The following is a 13455-nucleotide window of genomic DNA, read 5'->3' as shown; positions in this document are numbered from 1 at the left end:
AAAGATAAACATCACATGCAATCAATATAAGTGATATGATATGGCCATCATCATCTCATGCTTGTGATCTCCATCTCCGAAGCACCGTCATGATCACCATCGTCACCGGCGCGACACCTTGATCTCCATCATAGCATCACTGTCGTCTCGCCAATCTTACGCTTCTACGACTATCGCTACCGCTTAGTGAGAAAGTAAAGCATTACAGGGCGATTGCATTGCATACAATAAAGTGACAACCATATGGCTCCTGCCAGTTGCCGATAACTCGGTTACAAAACATGATCATCTCATATAATAAAATTTAGCATCATGTCTTGACCATATCACATCACAACATGCCCTGCAAAAACAAGTTAGATGTCCTCTACTTTGTTGTCGCAAGTTTTGCGTGGCTGCTACAGGCTTAGCAAGAACCGTTCTTACCTACGCATCAAAACCACATCGATAGTTTGTCAAGTTGGTGTTGTTCTAACCTTCGCAAGGACCGGGCGTAGCCACACTCGGTTCAACTAAAGTTGGAGAAACTGCCACCCGCCAGCCACCTCTGTGCAAAGCACGTCGGTAGAACCAGTCTCGCGTAAGCGTACGCGTAATGTCGGTCCGGGCCACTTCATCCAACAATACCGCCGAACCAAAGTATAACACGCTGGCAAGCAGTATGACTTATATCGCGCACAACTCACTTGTGTTCTACTCGTGCATATAACATCAACGCATAAAACCTAGCTCGGATGCCACTGTTAGGGAACGTAGTAATTTCAAAAAAATTCCTACGCACACACAAGATCATGGTGATTGATGCAAGGTGGAACCCTAGATGGCCGATCTTTCACGAAAGGAGCGGATCCCTATGAGGAACACGAAGAACACGAGGGGGAAAACGAGGGGAAACACAAGAGAAACACTCAACCAACAAGAAATAGAGCACACATGTGCTAGATCCTCGAAACACAAAGAGAGATACAAGATCCAAAGTCAACAATGGACGATACAAAAGGTAACCGGTCTTCTCCGTGAGGAGGTCTTGAATCCACGGGGGGATCTTCCCTTAGAAAGGGGGCTTGAATCCAAAGGGATCTTCTCCGTAGAGGCCGCGGTCTCTTTCGTGGAGTAGATCCGATATGGATGAGCGTAGCACTATCTCTCAAATGAGCTATCACAACGCTAACCCTAACTAGGAGGAGGTGGAGGATTATATATAGTCTAAGTCCACGAAGGGGTAAGTGGGAGAGGGATACATGGGCCTCATGCCCGATCTCTGTACGCAGACAGGTACCGGACATCCGCTGGGGACCGGTCATCCGATGGCTCGAGGGCTTCCGGACGTCCAGTAGTCGCCGGACTTCCTCTCACTTTGGCTCGGTTGAGGTGGCACCGGACGTCCGGTAGCTGGCGGTCATCCGGTCGCCGGTCGTCCGGTGTCGTCGGTCTTCCGCTGAATGGGCTCGGATGTAGATGTGCCGGTCATCCGGTTGGGGCCAGACGTCCGCTCGCCAGGAGGGGTCGGTCGTCCGGTGTTGTCCGGACGTCCGCTCACTGGAGCTTCTTCGGCAGCTCTTCTTCTTGCGTCTTCGTTTCCACGCTTCCCTCACGGACGGTGTAGTTGTACAATTGCGCTCGCACTCCTCCTCATCGTCCGTAGCGTTCTGACAATACCTATGCATGCAGACGAGTGGAGTGTCAAGTAGTATACCATCCTCGAGGGGGTCAAGTGAACACGCGTAAAGGAGATGATTCACCTTTGTGTATGTGAAGTGGATGTTGAACGTGTCACTTGCCAAACGGACTCTTGACATGGTGATGTCCGTAGGATGCTCCACATCATCTCCCCTCCCTTGGGAAAGATCCGACCTCGGATCAAAAACCAAATCACCATGGGAAAGAGATGGCTTCGCCGTGTAGGAGTGGACGTTCACCAAGTAGTCATCATCTTCAAGCTTGAAGTGGGCACTCTCCAATGTCGCACCATCTTGGGATTCCTTCAAAAGGAGCAAAGACAACAAACACTTGGAAACACAAATGTGGTTAGCGTTAGTGCAAAACCAAGCATTCAAGATTTGATTCACCAAAAAAGTGTCATCATCATGCGAAGCATATGGTTTGACAAAGGATAGCGACATGGCATATAAGCACATAAATTCAGCACAATCAAAGATATCATGGGGACAAGCATGTAAATGTGAGGTAGTGATGCAAATATGTGTAACAAGAGAATAAGCATCTACCTCAAGATCATAGCAAGCATGGGCAAATTTCTCAATGAAAGGTCTATGGTAGGCATAGGAATCATTCACAACACCAAATAAAATGAAGTGTCTAAACACATGGGTCAAGTGCAAGACAATCCAAGCATAATGTGCATTGGGTGTAGTGAATATCGTGTGGCACTCAACACAATGGAAAGAGCAATTGTTCATCATGTGTGAGGCAATCAAGGCAAGCATGTAGCAGTCAATGGGACATGGCATATGTGAAGTGATGACATTGTTGCAACCAAACATGTGATAGGAGCAAGTAATCCAAGAATTGGATGCAACACACAAGGCATATATATCATGATGCATGGAATTGTGAAAATGACAAGTGGAAGCAAGATCTCTAAAATGTGTGCATGAAAGGGGTCCAAGATGACAAATAAGTCGCACGGTGCAAGCAACACAAGTAGTATGATCCACAATATGCATGCTCATGGTTTGGGGGTTCTCAAAAGAGAAGGATATCACCTTGAAAGCATGTTCTTGTGCGTCCTTCACAATGCCGAAGTACAAGCAAGTGCGATGTAGAATCGTCGTGGTAGAAGGTGGTTCGCTCTCAAGAGCTCGGATTGTCAACTCACGTGACGTGGAAGTTGACACGAAGTCCAAGTATCCTACACATGCACACAACAAAAGAAAGAATGTATGTGCATGGTAGATAAACACATCATCCATCATGATGGTTCTCTTCTCTTGCACATAACCATTGGAAGCACAAGTGCGTGAAGAATATGATGCAAAAATGGCAATATTCATGGCACTAGGTATATGGTGCAAAGAGGTAAGACAAACATGCTTCATAAGGAATATGTCAAAATCTCCAAATATATGTGAGAATGCTATGGGGGAAATTCATTATCAAGACTAAATGCATAATTGCACTCAATACATGGCAAATCATCTAGCATGAGAGAGGCAACATATGGAGAGATATGAAAAGAAGCAATAACAATCATGTCGTGCAAACTAGTGGAGCGAAGATGCAACACACTAGAGGAAATCATGGCAATGATGTCATGTGAGTAAATAATAGGCATAGGCAATGCACATGACATATCGCGAGCATGAACACAAAGCAAGATCATAGTATAATCATAGGCATGGGGCACAAAGCAAACATGGCAATGATAAGTGATATCTCCACCAAGCTTTCAAATACACATAGAAGTTCTAGAATCAATCATCATGTGTAATTCAAAGCATGGGTGACAAATGCATGGCAAAGGCATAGGAATGAGCATATCATGCAAAGTGAACATGGCAAGATGGGCATATAATGTGTAATGGACAATAACCCATAGCCAAGTGAGGGCCAAGTATTTGCGCGAAGAGAGCGGTGGGAAAGGCAATCCATGGGATTCCAAGTCATCACTGCTCTCTAGAGCTCGTTTTGTCAACTCGTGGGATTGCGAGGTTGACAAGTATTCATGGGTACCTACACAAAAGAGACACAGACGGAAGAAATTGTGTGTGTGGTAAATGTACACATCATCCATCATGATGTGTATGTGCACATGATAGTTAGTACAAGATAAGCATCGCTCAAAGAAATTTGATGCATGGTATAAGAACATGTCATCCATCATGAAAGAATAGTTATTGTGTATGACACGACGGGGACACAAATTGAGCGTGCAAGTATAAGGCACATCAATAGCATGTTTATTCATGGGGAGCATATTGTGCACATAAGTATGAGTATCATGCAATGGATGGGAGTGATCAAAATCTCCTAAAATGTATGAGGAAACTATGGGGGTCTCCTCATGAGCAATATTGGAAACATCATATGGAGAAAAAGGACAACATCCAAAGCAATACATATCCGAAGTTAGGTGGTCATGGCATGGCATATGAGATAAATGATGCAAAGGAAGCATATCAATATCATCACAAGAAAAACAAATGCCGATAACCATGGGCTTGTCATCTATGCCATATGTGCAAATTGGGTTCATTTTTATAGCATATGCATAGTCACTATGAAGAGATTGCAAATATGACATATGATTGATCTCATGCATAGCATATGACAAGTCAAGCGGATTGGCAAACATGATGTGACCTAAGGAATTGTCACAAGAGATCCTATGCAACATGGCATCACAACTAATAGACTCCACATGGCAATCATCATACTCGTCATAAATGGGTAAATCATCGCATGGGGAAATCATACTAGCATGAAGCATGTCAATAGGGGGATCAACATCATGCAAGCAATCAATGTCATGAATGTCCATTAGTGGGACTAGAGCATCACCTTCACCTATGTTACCTTGTTCATTCCACTCAAGTGGTGTAGGTGAGGTGGGAAAGACCAAATGGTGGTCAAGATCATCATTGGGATGGAACCATGTGGGGGGTGCATCATATTCCACCATGGCCATCGTCTTGTCCAAAGGTAGGATGAAGTCGTCGAGAATCGGCGCATCATCATATAAGGGACCTAGCACCAAATGAGAAGACACAATAGAGGTAGACATCAAGTCGTTAGTGTTAAAAGTGGCCTCACATGACCTATCAACTATCTCACTCTCTCTATGTGGTGGTTCACTCACTCCCACAAAATAGGTGCACTCAATCTCACGTAAGGTGGAGTCACTCATCTCACTCAAGTGGTGGGGGTTGTGGCTCTCCTCACATGGGAATTGGGGTAACACATCAATGGGGCTAGTCGTGAAGTCACTCTCACTCTCAATATGGTGGCACAAGTCACTCAAGTCATCATACGTCGCCGTGGTCGAAGGGAAAATCCCATGCTCACCCATCTCGCTGTTGTCGCCATGGATGAAGGCCGAAGATGGCATATCATCACTCTCGCCTCCTAAGATGGAAGCATCATCCTTGCTCGCCACCGTGTCGCTCGCCTCCAAAGCTTGGTCCTTGAGGGTCTCCGTAGTCGTACTCGGCGCCGCACCATCTTGAAAAAGAGTCATGGAGGAATCGGCATCGTCAATGCCACAAAGAGGGATGGTGTCAAACTTGGGAGTATCGTCTTGGAGCTCGTCGGGCTTGGACATCGTGGTGGTACTAGTCTCATGCTCGTTCTCATGGAGCTTGGTCGTCGCGAAGTGAGCTTGGGGTGCAAAAAGTTTGGTCTTCATGAGTTCTTGTTCTGCCTTGAGAGCACCAATGTAGTTGTCGTCGAGGGACTTGTAATTCTCGAGGAAGATCATCTTGGAGATGTCGTTGTGCAATCCCATCATGAAGTGGAACTTCATCGAAATGGGGTCGTCCATGCCGGCTCGTCGCAAGGCAATCTTCATCTCCTTGAAGTACTCGTCGATGGACTTGGATTCTTGGATGGTGTTCTCCAATTCGCGTTGAAGTTGTTCCGTGTAGGTTGGAGGCACAAACTCTCGCCGCAAAGCTCTCTTCATCTTGGGCCAACTCATGTCGTAGCTCTCCAAAGGTGTCTGAAGCCACCATGTGGACGCGTAGTCGTGGAAGTTCCTTGTGGCGCACTTCACTTGATCTTCGGGAGGGACTTGATGTAGCTTGAGGTAGTCGTCCATCAAACGCTCCCACTCGAGATACTCCTCGGGTTCTTGAGTCCCATAGAAAGGAATCGTGTGGTCGATGTCGAGGTGGTAGTAGCTCGTGGAAGTCACGGACTTGAGCTTGGGGAGCTTCTCTTGAGCGTAGTCTTGAGGTGCTTGTTGGCAAAGATGCCATATATCCGAAGGTGAAGATGCCTTGAAGTCACTTGGCGAAGATGCCAAAGTGGTTGGTGTAGCCGTAGCTCCGTCTTGGTGGTGCTTGTCTCGCGGTCTTCTCTTGTGGTCATGAAGTTTGGACTTGGCGTGAAGTAGGGCTTGTTGCGACTTGTAGGTAGGTACATCTCGAGCATCTTCATGATGATGTTGTCGTTGTCGTGCTTGAGCTCGATGTAGATGTCGTTCGTCGTCGTCGTGCACATGTTGCTTGGAGGTGACTTGCCCTTCATGACGAGGTGGATCACAAACGTGATGGTGGCCGCCATGGAGATGTGGACGAGGATGACTTGCGCTTGCATCATTTTTGCGCTCCGAAGACTTGTGACTTGAACGTCGCCGCCTTGAGGATGATGAAGGGGAAGAACGGTTGATCAACAAGGTCCGAATCTCCTCCATCCTTGCATCTTGCTCCTCCTTTTGTGCGGAAAGCTTGTTGTAGATGTAGTTTTACACGCCGTCGTTGTTGTGGAAAACCGTAGATGAAATGCCTTGCCTATCCATCACAAGATTCGAGCCAATATGAGTGGAGAAAGAGAAGAACGAATAACAAATGTACCTTGACCGAAGTTGAAAGTGGATCAATGATCACTCCAATGTGGAACAAGGAAATAGCACAATTGGTACCAATTCTTGTTGGTTTCTCACACCTACACAAGTAAGGCTTATGGTGGAGCTCGGTGAGGATAGTGGCACAAAAATTTGATGTAAAATGTTAGCAAGAGTCAATAATGTTGAAAGAGATTCACAAATTCGCAAGTGTAACAAGTAGACCAATAGCAATATGGGTGGCACACGGAAACGCACACACAGATAGATAAGTGGGGTCGTGCAACCAAGGATGAGCTCAAAATGTGGAATCCACAGAAAATGCTCTTGTTGCACAAGTCTAGAGAGACGCTAGCACGATTGCTCAATAGGCGGATACGACACTTGTGCACAACCTATAGGAGACAAAAATGCAACGACTTCTATCCCAAGTATGCTATGTAGATATGGTTCCCGGTGTTATGATCCAAGAAGATCTTATATGACAATGTGGTATGATGATATGGCACTTGCTTACAAGCTCTTTGTTCACTCTTTTTCTTTGCTTAAAAGCTTATTCTATTTTTTTATGGCCACTTTGCGAAATGCACAAACCAAGGTAGCAATTGTATATATGCGGGAACAAACTTGAGGCAGACGAGATGATATGATACCAATATGATATGGTATGTATGCAATGTATGGTGTAGATCACTAATGTGCACAAGTAACGTTGCCGGCAATACTCAAATGGCTAGTCTCGATAGGCAAGTAACGCAAAATGGGCTAGGGGTTATCAACGCAATGGCAAGGGAATTTACAATGGAGGGATACCACGATACCAAGATGATATGGAGGTTACCGTCCGCGGTGATGATGAGTGGCGGTGATCTTGATGGAGATACCAAGATGATGGTGACTCGTCCCTAAGTAGCCGAAACACCTTAGGAAACGGAAAAACCGCGAACTCAAAATCTCAAATGTCAAATGGTGGTAGCGGGATGTGGTGGTGGTTGCGGAAATGCAATGATGGGTTTTGCGAGTAGGCAATGCGGAAATGAAGGGTAAGGTGGTGTACTATACACGGTGTAGGAGTTGGAAGCACGGTCCCTAAGTAGCCGAAACACCTTAGGAGACACAACTCACAACACAAACAAAATTGGGTTAAGTTGGGGTGGCGGAAGTGTATAGTGGTCAAGCCTATGCGGAAGTTATGGTGGTGGTGGTGGTTGATGAAGAAGCAACCGTCCCTAAGTAGCCTAGACACCTTAGGAGACTCAAATCACTCCTCAAGCAACCACTAATGTGATGGGGAACAAAATTGGTTAGGTTGCGGAAGTCGGAGATGGTGTAGCGGATGATGTGGTGGAAGCCCTATGCAAAGATGCCAAAATTGTCAAAATTTGATGGAGTCAAAAGATGTTGGTGGTATTTTTGTGGGAAGGAGGATGTCAAGAGCTTCAAAATGAGCTAAAGAACATCAAAATCAGAGGTCGGATGAATTAGTTATGGCCGAAACAAAAATCAGCCGAAGTCAGTTTTTACAGGTAGCGGACGTCCGGAAATGGACGGATGACCGGTCGCCGGACGACCGATCGGGTCGGAAATCCGGTGATTCTGCTCGGGTTAGGGGTTCCGGTCGTCCGGTGGATGACGGACGTCCGGTCGTTCCAGGGGCTCCGGACGTCCGGTAAAGTGACGGTCGTCCGGTGGTCGGGGTCAACGCGAGATTTCAGATCCGGGACGCGATGTTGGGCGGAATTTGGGGATTTTGGGGTCAAAATTGATGAGATTTCGTGGATGGAAAGTGGGGAAAATTGGGGAAATGCTAGATCCACTCGAAACCAAGCAAATCTATAGATCAAAATCAACAAAACATCATCAAACCAACAAATCACAAAAAAAAATTGGGGCTATTTTAGGTGGGGATTTTCAAATTTAGGACGAAATCAAGCAAAAGAAGGCTAGAAAACGATGGGGGAGGCTCCGAAATCGTGATCAATGTGGCTCATGATACCAAGATGATGGTATCAAGAGACAAGCTGGCTCTGATCCAAGATGATGTAGGGTGGAACCCTAGATGGCCGATATTTCACGAAAGGAGCGGATCCCTACGAGGAACACGAAGAACACGAGGGGGAAAACGAGGGGAAACACAAGAGAAACACTCAACCAACAAGAAATAGATCACACATGTGCTAGATCCTCGAAACACAAAGAGAGATACAAGATCCAAAGTCAACAACGGACGATACAAAAGGTAACCGTTCTTCTCCGTGAGGAGGTCTTGAATCCATGGGGGGATCTTCCCTTAGAAAGGGGGCTTGAATCCAAAGGGATCTTCTCCGTAGAGGCCGCGGTCTCTCTCGTGGAGTAGATCCGATATGGATGACCGTAGCTCTATCTCTCAAATGAGCTATCACAACGCTAACCCTAACTAGGAGGAGGTGGAGTAGTATATATAGTCTAGGTCCACGAAGGGGTAAGTGGGAGAGGTATATATGGGCCTCGTGCCCGATCTCTGTACGCAGACAGGTACCGGACGTCTGCTGGGGACCGGTCGTCCGGTGGCTCGAGGGCTTCCGGACGTCCGGTAGTCGCCGGACTTCCGCTCACTTTGGCTCGGTTGAGGTGGCACCGGACGTCCGGTAGCTGGCGGTCGTCTGGTCTCCGGTCGTCCGGTGTCGTCGGTCTTCCGCTGAATGGGCTCGGATGTAGATGTGCCGGTCGTCCGGTGGGGGCCGGACGTCTGCTCGCCGGGAGGGGCCGGTCGTCCGGTGTTGTCTGGATGTCCGCTCACTGGAGCTTCTTCGGCAGCTCTTCTTCTTGCGTCTTCGTTTCCACGCTTCCCTCATGGACGGTGTAGTTGTACACTTGCGCTCGCACTCCTCCTCATCATCCGTAGCGTTCCGACAATACCTATGCATGCAGACGAGTGGAGTGTCAAGTAGTATACCATCCTCGAAGGGGTCAAGTGAACACGCGTAAAGGAGATGATTCACCTTTGTGTATGTGAAGTGGATGTTGAATGTGTCACTTGGCAAACGGACTCTTGACATGGTGATGTCCGTAGGATGCTCCGCATCAGTGATGCATAGCAACGAGAGGGGAGAGTGTTTTCCACGTACCCTCGTAGACCAAAAGCGGAAGCATTAGCACAACGCGGTTGATGTAGTTGTATGTCTTCATGATCCGACCGATCAAGTACCGAACGTACGGCACCTCCGAGTTCAGCACACGTTGAGCCCGATCACGTCCCTCGAACTCTGATCCAGCCGAGTGTGGAGGGAGAGTTCCGTCAGCACGACGGTGTGGTGACGATGATGATGTTCTACCAACGCAGGGCTTTGCCTAAGCACCGCTACAGTATTATCGAGGTGGACTATGGTGGAGGGGGGCACCGCACACGGCTAAAAGATCAAATGATCAATTGTTGTGTCTCTTGGGTGCCCCCTGCCCCCGTATATAAAGGAGCAAGGGGGGAGGTGCGGCCGGCCAGGAGGGGCACACCAGGAGGAGTCCTACTCCCATCGGGAGTAGGACTCCCTCCCTTTTCCTTGTTGGATTAGGAGCGGAGGGGGAAAGAGGAGGGAGAGAGGAAGGAAAGGGGGGCGCCCCCCTCTCCTTGTCCTATTCGGACTAGGGGGAGGGGCGCGTGGCCCTGCCCTGGCCACCTCTCCTCTTCTCCACAAAGGCCCACTATGGCCCATTAAGCCCCCGGGTGGTTCCGGTAACCCCTCGGTACTCCGGTAAAATCCCGATTTCACCCGGAACACTTCCAATATCCAAATATAGTCTTCCAATATATCAAACTTCATGTCTCGACCATTTCGAGACTCCTCGTAATGTCCGTGATCACATTCGGGACTCCGAACAACCTTCGATACATCAAAAACCATAAATTCATAATATAACCGTTATCGAAACTTTAAGCGTGCGGACCCTACGGGTTCAAGAACTATGTAGACATGACCGAGACACGTCTCTGGTCAATAACCAATAGCGGAACCTGGATGCTCATATTGGCTCCCACATATTCTACGAAGATCTTTATCGGTCAGACCGCATAACTACATACGTTGTTCCCTTTGTCATCAGTATGTTACTTGCCCGAGATTCGATCGTTGGTATCTCAATACCTAGTTCAATCTCGTTACCGGCAAGTCTCTTTACTCGTTCTGTAATACATCATCCCGCAACCAACTCATTAGTTGCAATGCTTGCAAGGCTTAAGTGATGTGCATTACCGAGAGGGCCCAGAGATTCCTCTCCGACAATCGGAGTGACAAATCCTAATCTCGAAATATGCCAACCCAACAAGTACCTTCAGAGACACCTGTAGAGCACCTTTATAATCACCCAGTTACGTTGTGACGTTCGGTAGCACACAAAGCGTTCCTCCGGTAAACGGGAGTTGCATAATATCATAGTCATAGGAACATGTATAAGTCATGAAGAAAGCAATAGCAACATACTAAATGATCGAGTGCTAAGCTAACGGAATGGGTCAAGTCAATCACATCATTCTCCTAATGATGTGATCCCGTTAATCAAATGACAACTCATGTCAATGGCTAGGAAACATAACCATCTTTGATCAACGAGCTAGTCAAGTAGAGGCATACTGGTGACACTTTGTTTGTCTATGTATTCACACAAGTATTATGTTTTCGGTTAATTCAATTCTAGCATGAATAATAAACATTTATCATGATATAAGGAAATAAATAATAACTTTATTATTGCCTCTAGGGCATATGTCCTTCAATTACCTCTCGTTATGTTGGGATTGATATTGTTTCTTTCTTCTTCCTTGCACATGGTAATCTTTGCTTGCCTTTATTAAATGTTTTCCTATAAAATTCCTATGCATAGGAAGTATGTTAGACTTAAACTTTTTTTTTACATGCTACATGATGCCCTCTTCATGTTTCAATTTCTATCTTTCATGTCAGCATCAATGAAATATCATGCCTAGCTAAGGGCGTAAAACTATAGCGCTTGTTGGGAGGCAACCCAATGAATAAAATTTATTTTTACCTTTTGCTTTCTGTTCTTGAGTGTTTGCACAACTATGCTACTGTTATGATTGTTTTTTTGTGTTTTAATTAGTGTTTGTGCCAATTAATTCCTTTAGGATCTTCTTGGGTGATAGTTGTTTGATCTTGCTGAAAAAACAGAAACTTTTGCGCTCACGAAAATAATTCTCGTTTCTTACCACAGAGCGATAAAATACCCATTCCACTTGCAGTAGATCAATATACAAATATATCAGGTCATCCTAATTTTTAAAAAAAATTGGAGTTACAGAAGTATTCGAAATAGTCAGATTGCTACAGACTATTCTGTTTTGACAGATTCTATTTTCTTTGTGTTGTGTGCTTATTTTGATGGCTCTATGGTTTTCTTTGATGAGTTTTTGCCATAGAAAAGTTGGAATACAATAGATATAATGCAAGAACAAAATATGAATTGGTTTGATACAACACTTATAGTAGTTATTTATTATTTTCTTATACTAACGGATCTCACGAAGGTTTTGTTGAGTTTTGTGTGATTGAAGTTTTCAAGCTTTGGGTTATCTTACGATGGATGAAGGAATAAGGAGTAGAAGAGCCTAAGCTTGGGGATGCCCCGGAATCCCAAGCTATTATCCAAAAATAAGCAACCAACTAAGATTGGGGATGCCCCCTGAGTGGCATCCCCTCTTTCTTCTAACAACCATCGGTATTTTATTCGAAGCTATATTTTTATTCATCACATACGATGTGTTTTGCTTGGAGGGTCTTGTATGATATGATTATTTGCTTGTTTTATTTTGTGTTTTAAGTCTTGATCCCTTTCTGAACACAACTATTTGAGACATCCAAAATTATGTCATGACTTGTTTGAATTGCTCTCTTTGCATCACTTTTAATTTTTATGAGCTATGGACTTGCTCTAGTGCTTCACTTATATCTTTTTGAGCACGGTCTTTAGTATTTTCGAAGAAATGCTCTCTTGCTTCACTTAGATTTATTTGAGAGTTAGTAAAATTTTCAAGAAATTTTCTCATGCTTCACTTAAATTAATTTGAGAGAAAGAAAAATTATGCTCATGATTTTCACTTATAATTGTTTGAGCTTTTGAAAAGCAACACGTGAAAATTAGTCCCAAAGTGATAGATATCCAAGAAGGATATAATAAAAACTTTCATGAAGATCATTGGACAAAATAAACTTTATTCTTAGTAATAGTTTTGAGATATGATGATGTGATATGTGAGTCATCTTGATGAGTAATTATGCTTTAGTAAGAATATTGGTGTTAAGGTTTGTGATTCCCTATGCAAGAACGAAAGTCAATAGTCATGCAATGAAATTATATCCTACTTGTGGTGCATTATTCGGTGTTAGTTATGCTTAGTGCTCGCTTATGAGATTATTCGTTTCTTGGTTGGTCGCTTCTCAATATTTTGCTAGCCTTCATTTTGCACTAAGTATGATTACAACTTGTGCATCCAAAAACCTTTAACCTAGTTTTGCCACATGAGTCCACTATATCTACCTATATGCGGTATTCTTTTGCCGTTCTAAGAAAATTTGCATGTGCCATCTCTAATTTTCAAAAATAATCTTCTCTTTTGTGTGTTTGTTTCGCTCGTGGAGCGGTGAGGGGTGGCTAATATTTTCCATGCCAGATGTGTTATTCTCACGATGAGTGTTTATTCACTTGTCATTGCACGAAAGTAAGGCAAAGGTATTAGGGATGTCCAGTCCCAAAATGAAAAAAAAATGAATTTACTTTATGTTGTCAAATAATAAATTTATTGGAAAGTGTTGGTATGGAGGTCAACCATGGAAAGTGTTGGAAAGTGAAAGTATGGTGGAAAAAGGAATAAACTTTATTTTCTGTTTGGGAACTGCCTATGATATATCTAGCATGGAAAGTGTTGGGAACTCTAAGTCGTTTTT

General features: G+C 44.8%; 1 protein-coding gene across 1 annotated transcript in view; it reads right to left on the bottom strand.

Moving 5' to 3' along the window:
- LOC147984924 (uncharacterized) overlaps nt 1-3014 on the bottom strand; it is a 31086-nt gene extending 28072 nt beyond the window's left edge. The window contains exon 1 of the mRNA XM_087541320.1: nt 2047-3014. Within this exon, the coding sequence (XP_087397446.1) occupies nt 2047-3014 (968 nt within the window). The remainder of the gene's footprint in view (nt 1-2046) is intronic.
- Nucleotides 3015-13455: the final 10441 nt, after the last annotated feature.

The sequence above is a fragment of the Triticum urartu genome, chromosome 2A (genome assembly GCF_056163025.1).
Source record: "Triticum urartu cultivar PI428250 chromosome 2A, HENAU_Tu73, whole genome shotgun sequence".
In the NCBI taxonomy this organism is placed as follows: domain Eukaryota; kingdom Viridiplantae; phylum Streptophyta; class Magnoliopsida; order Poales; family Poaceae; genus Triticum; species Triticum urartu.
This window is presented reverse-complemented; position numbering and strand designations above follow the sequence as displayed.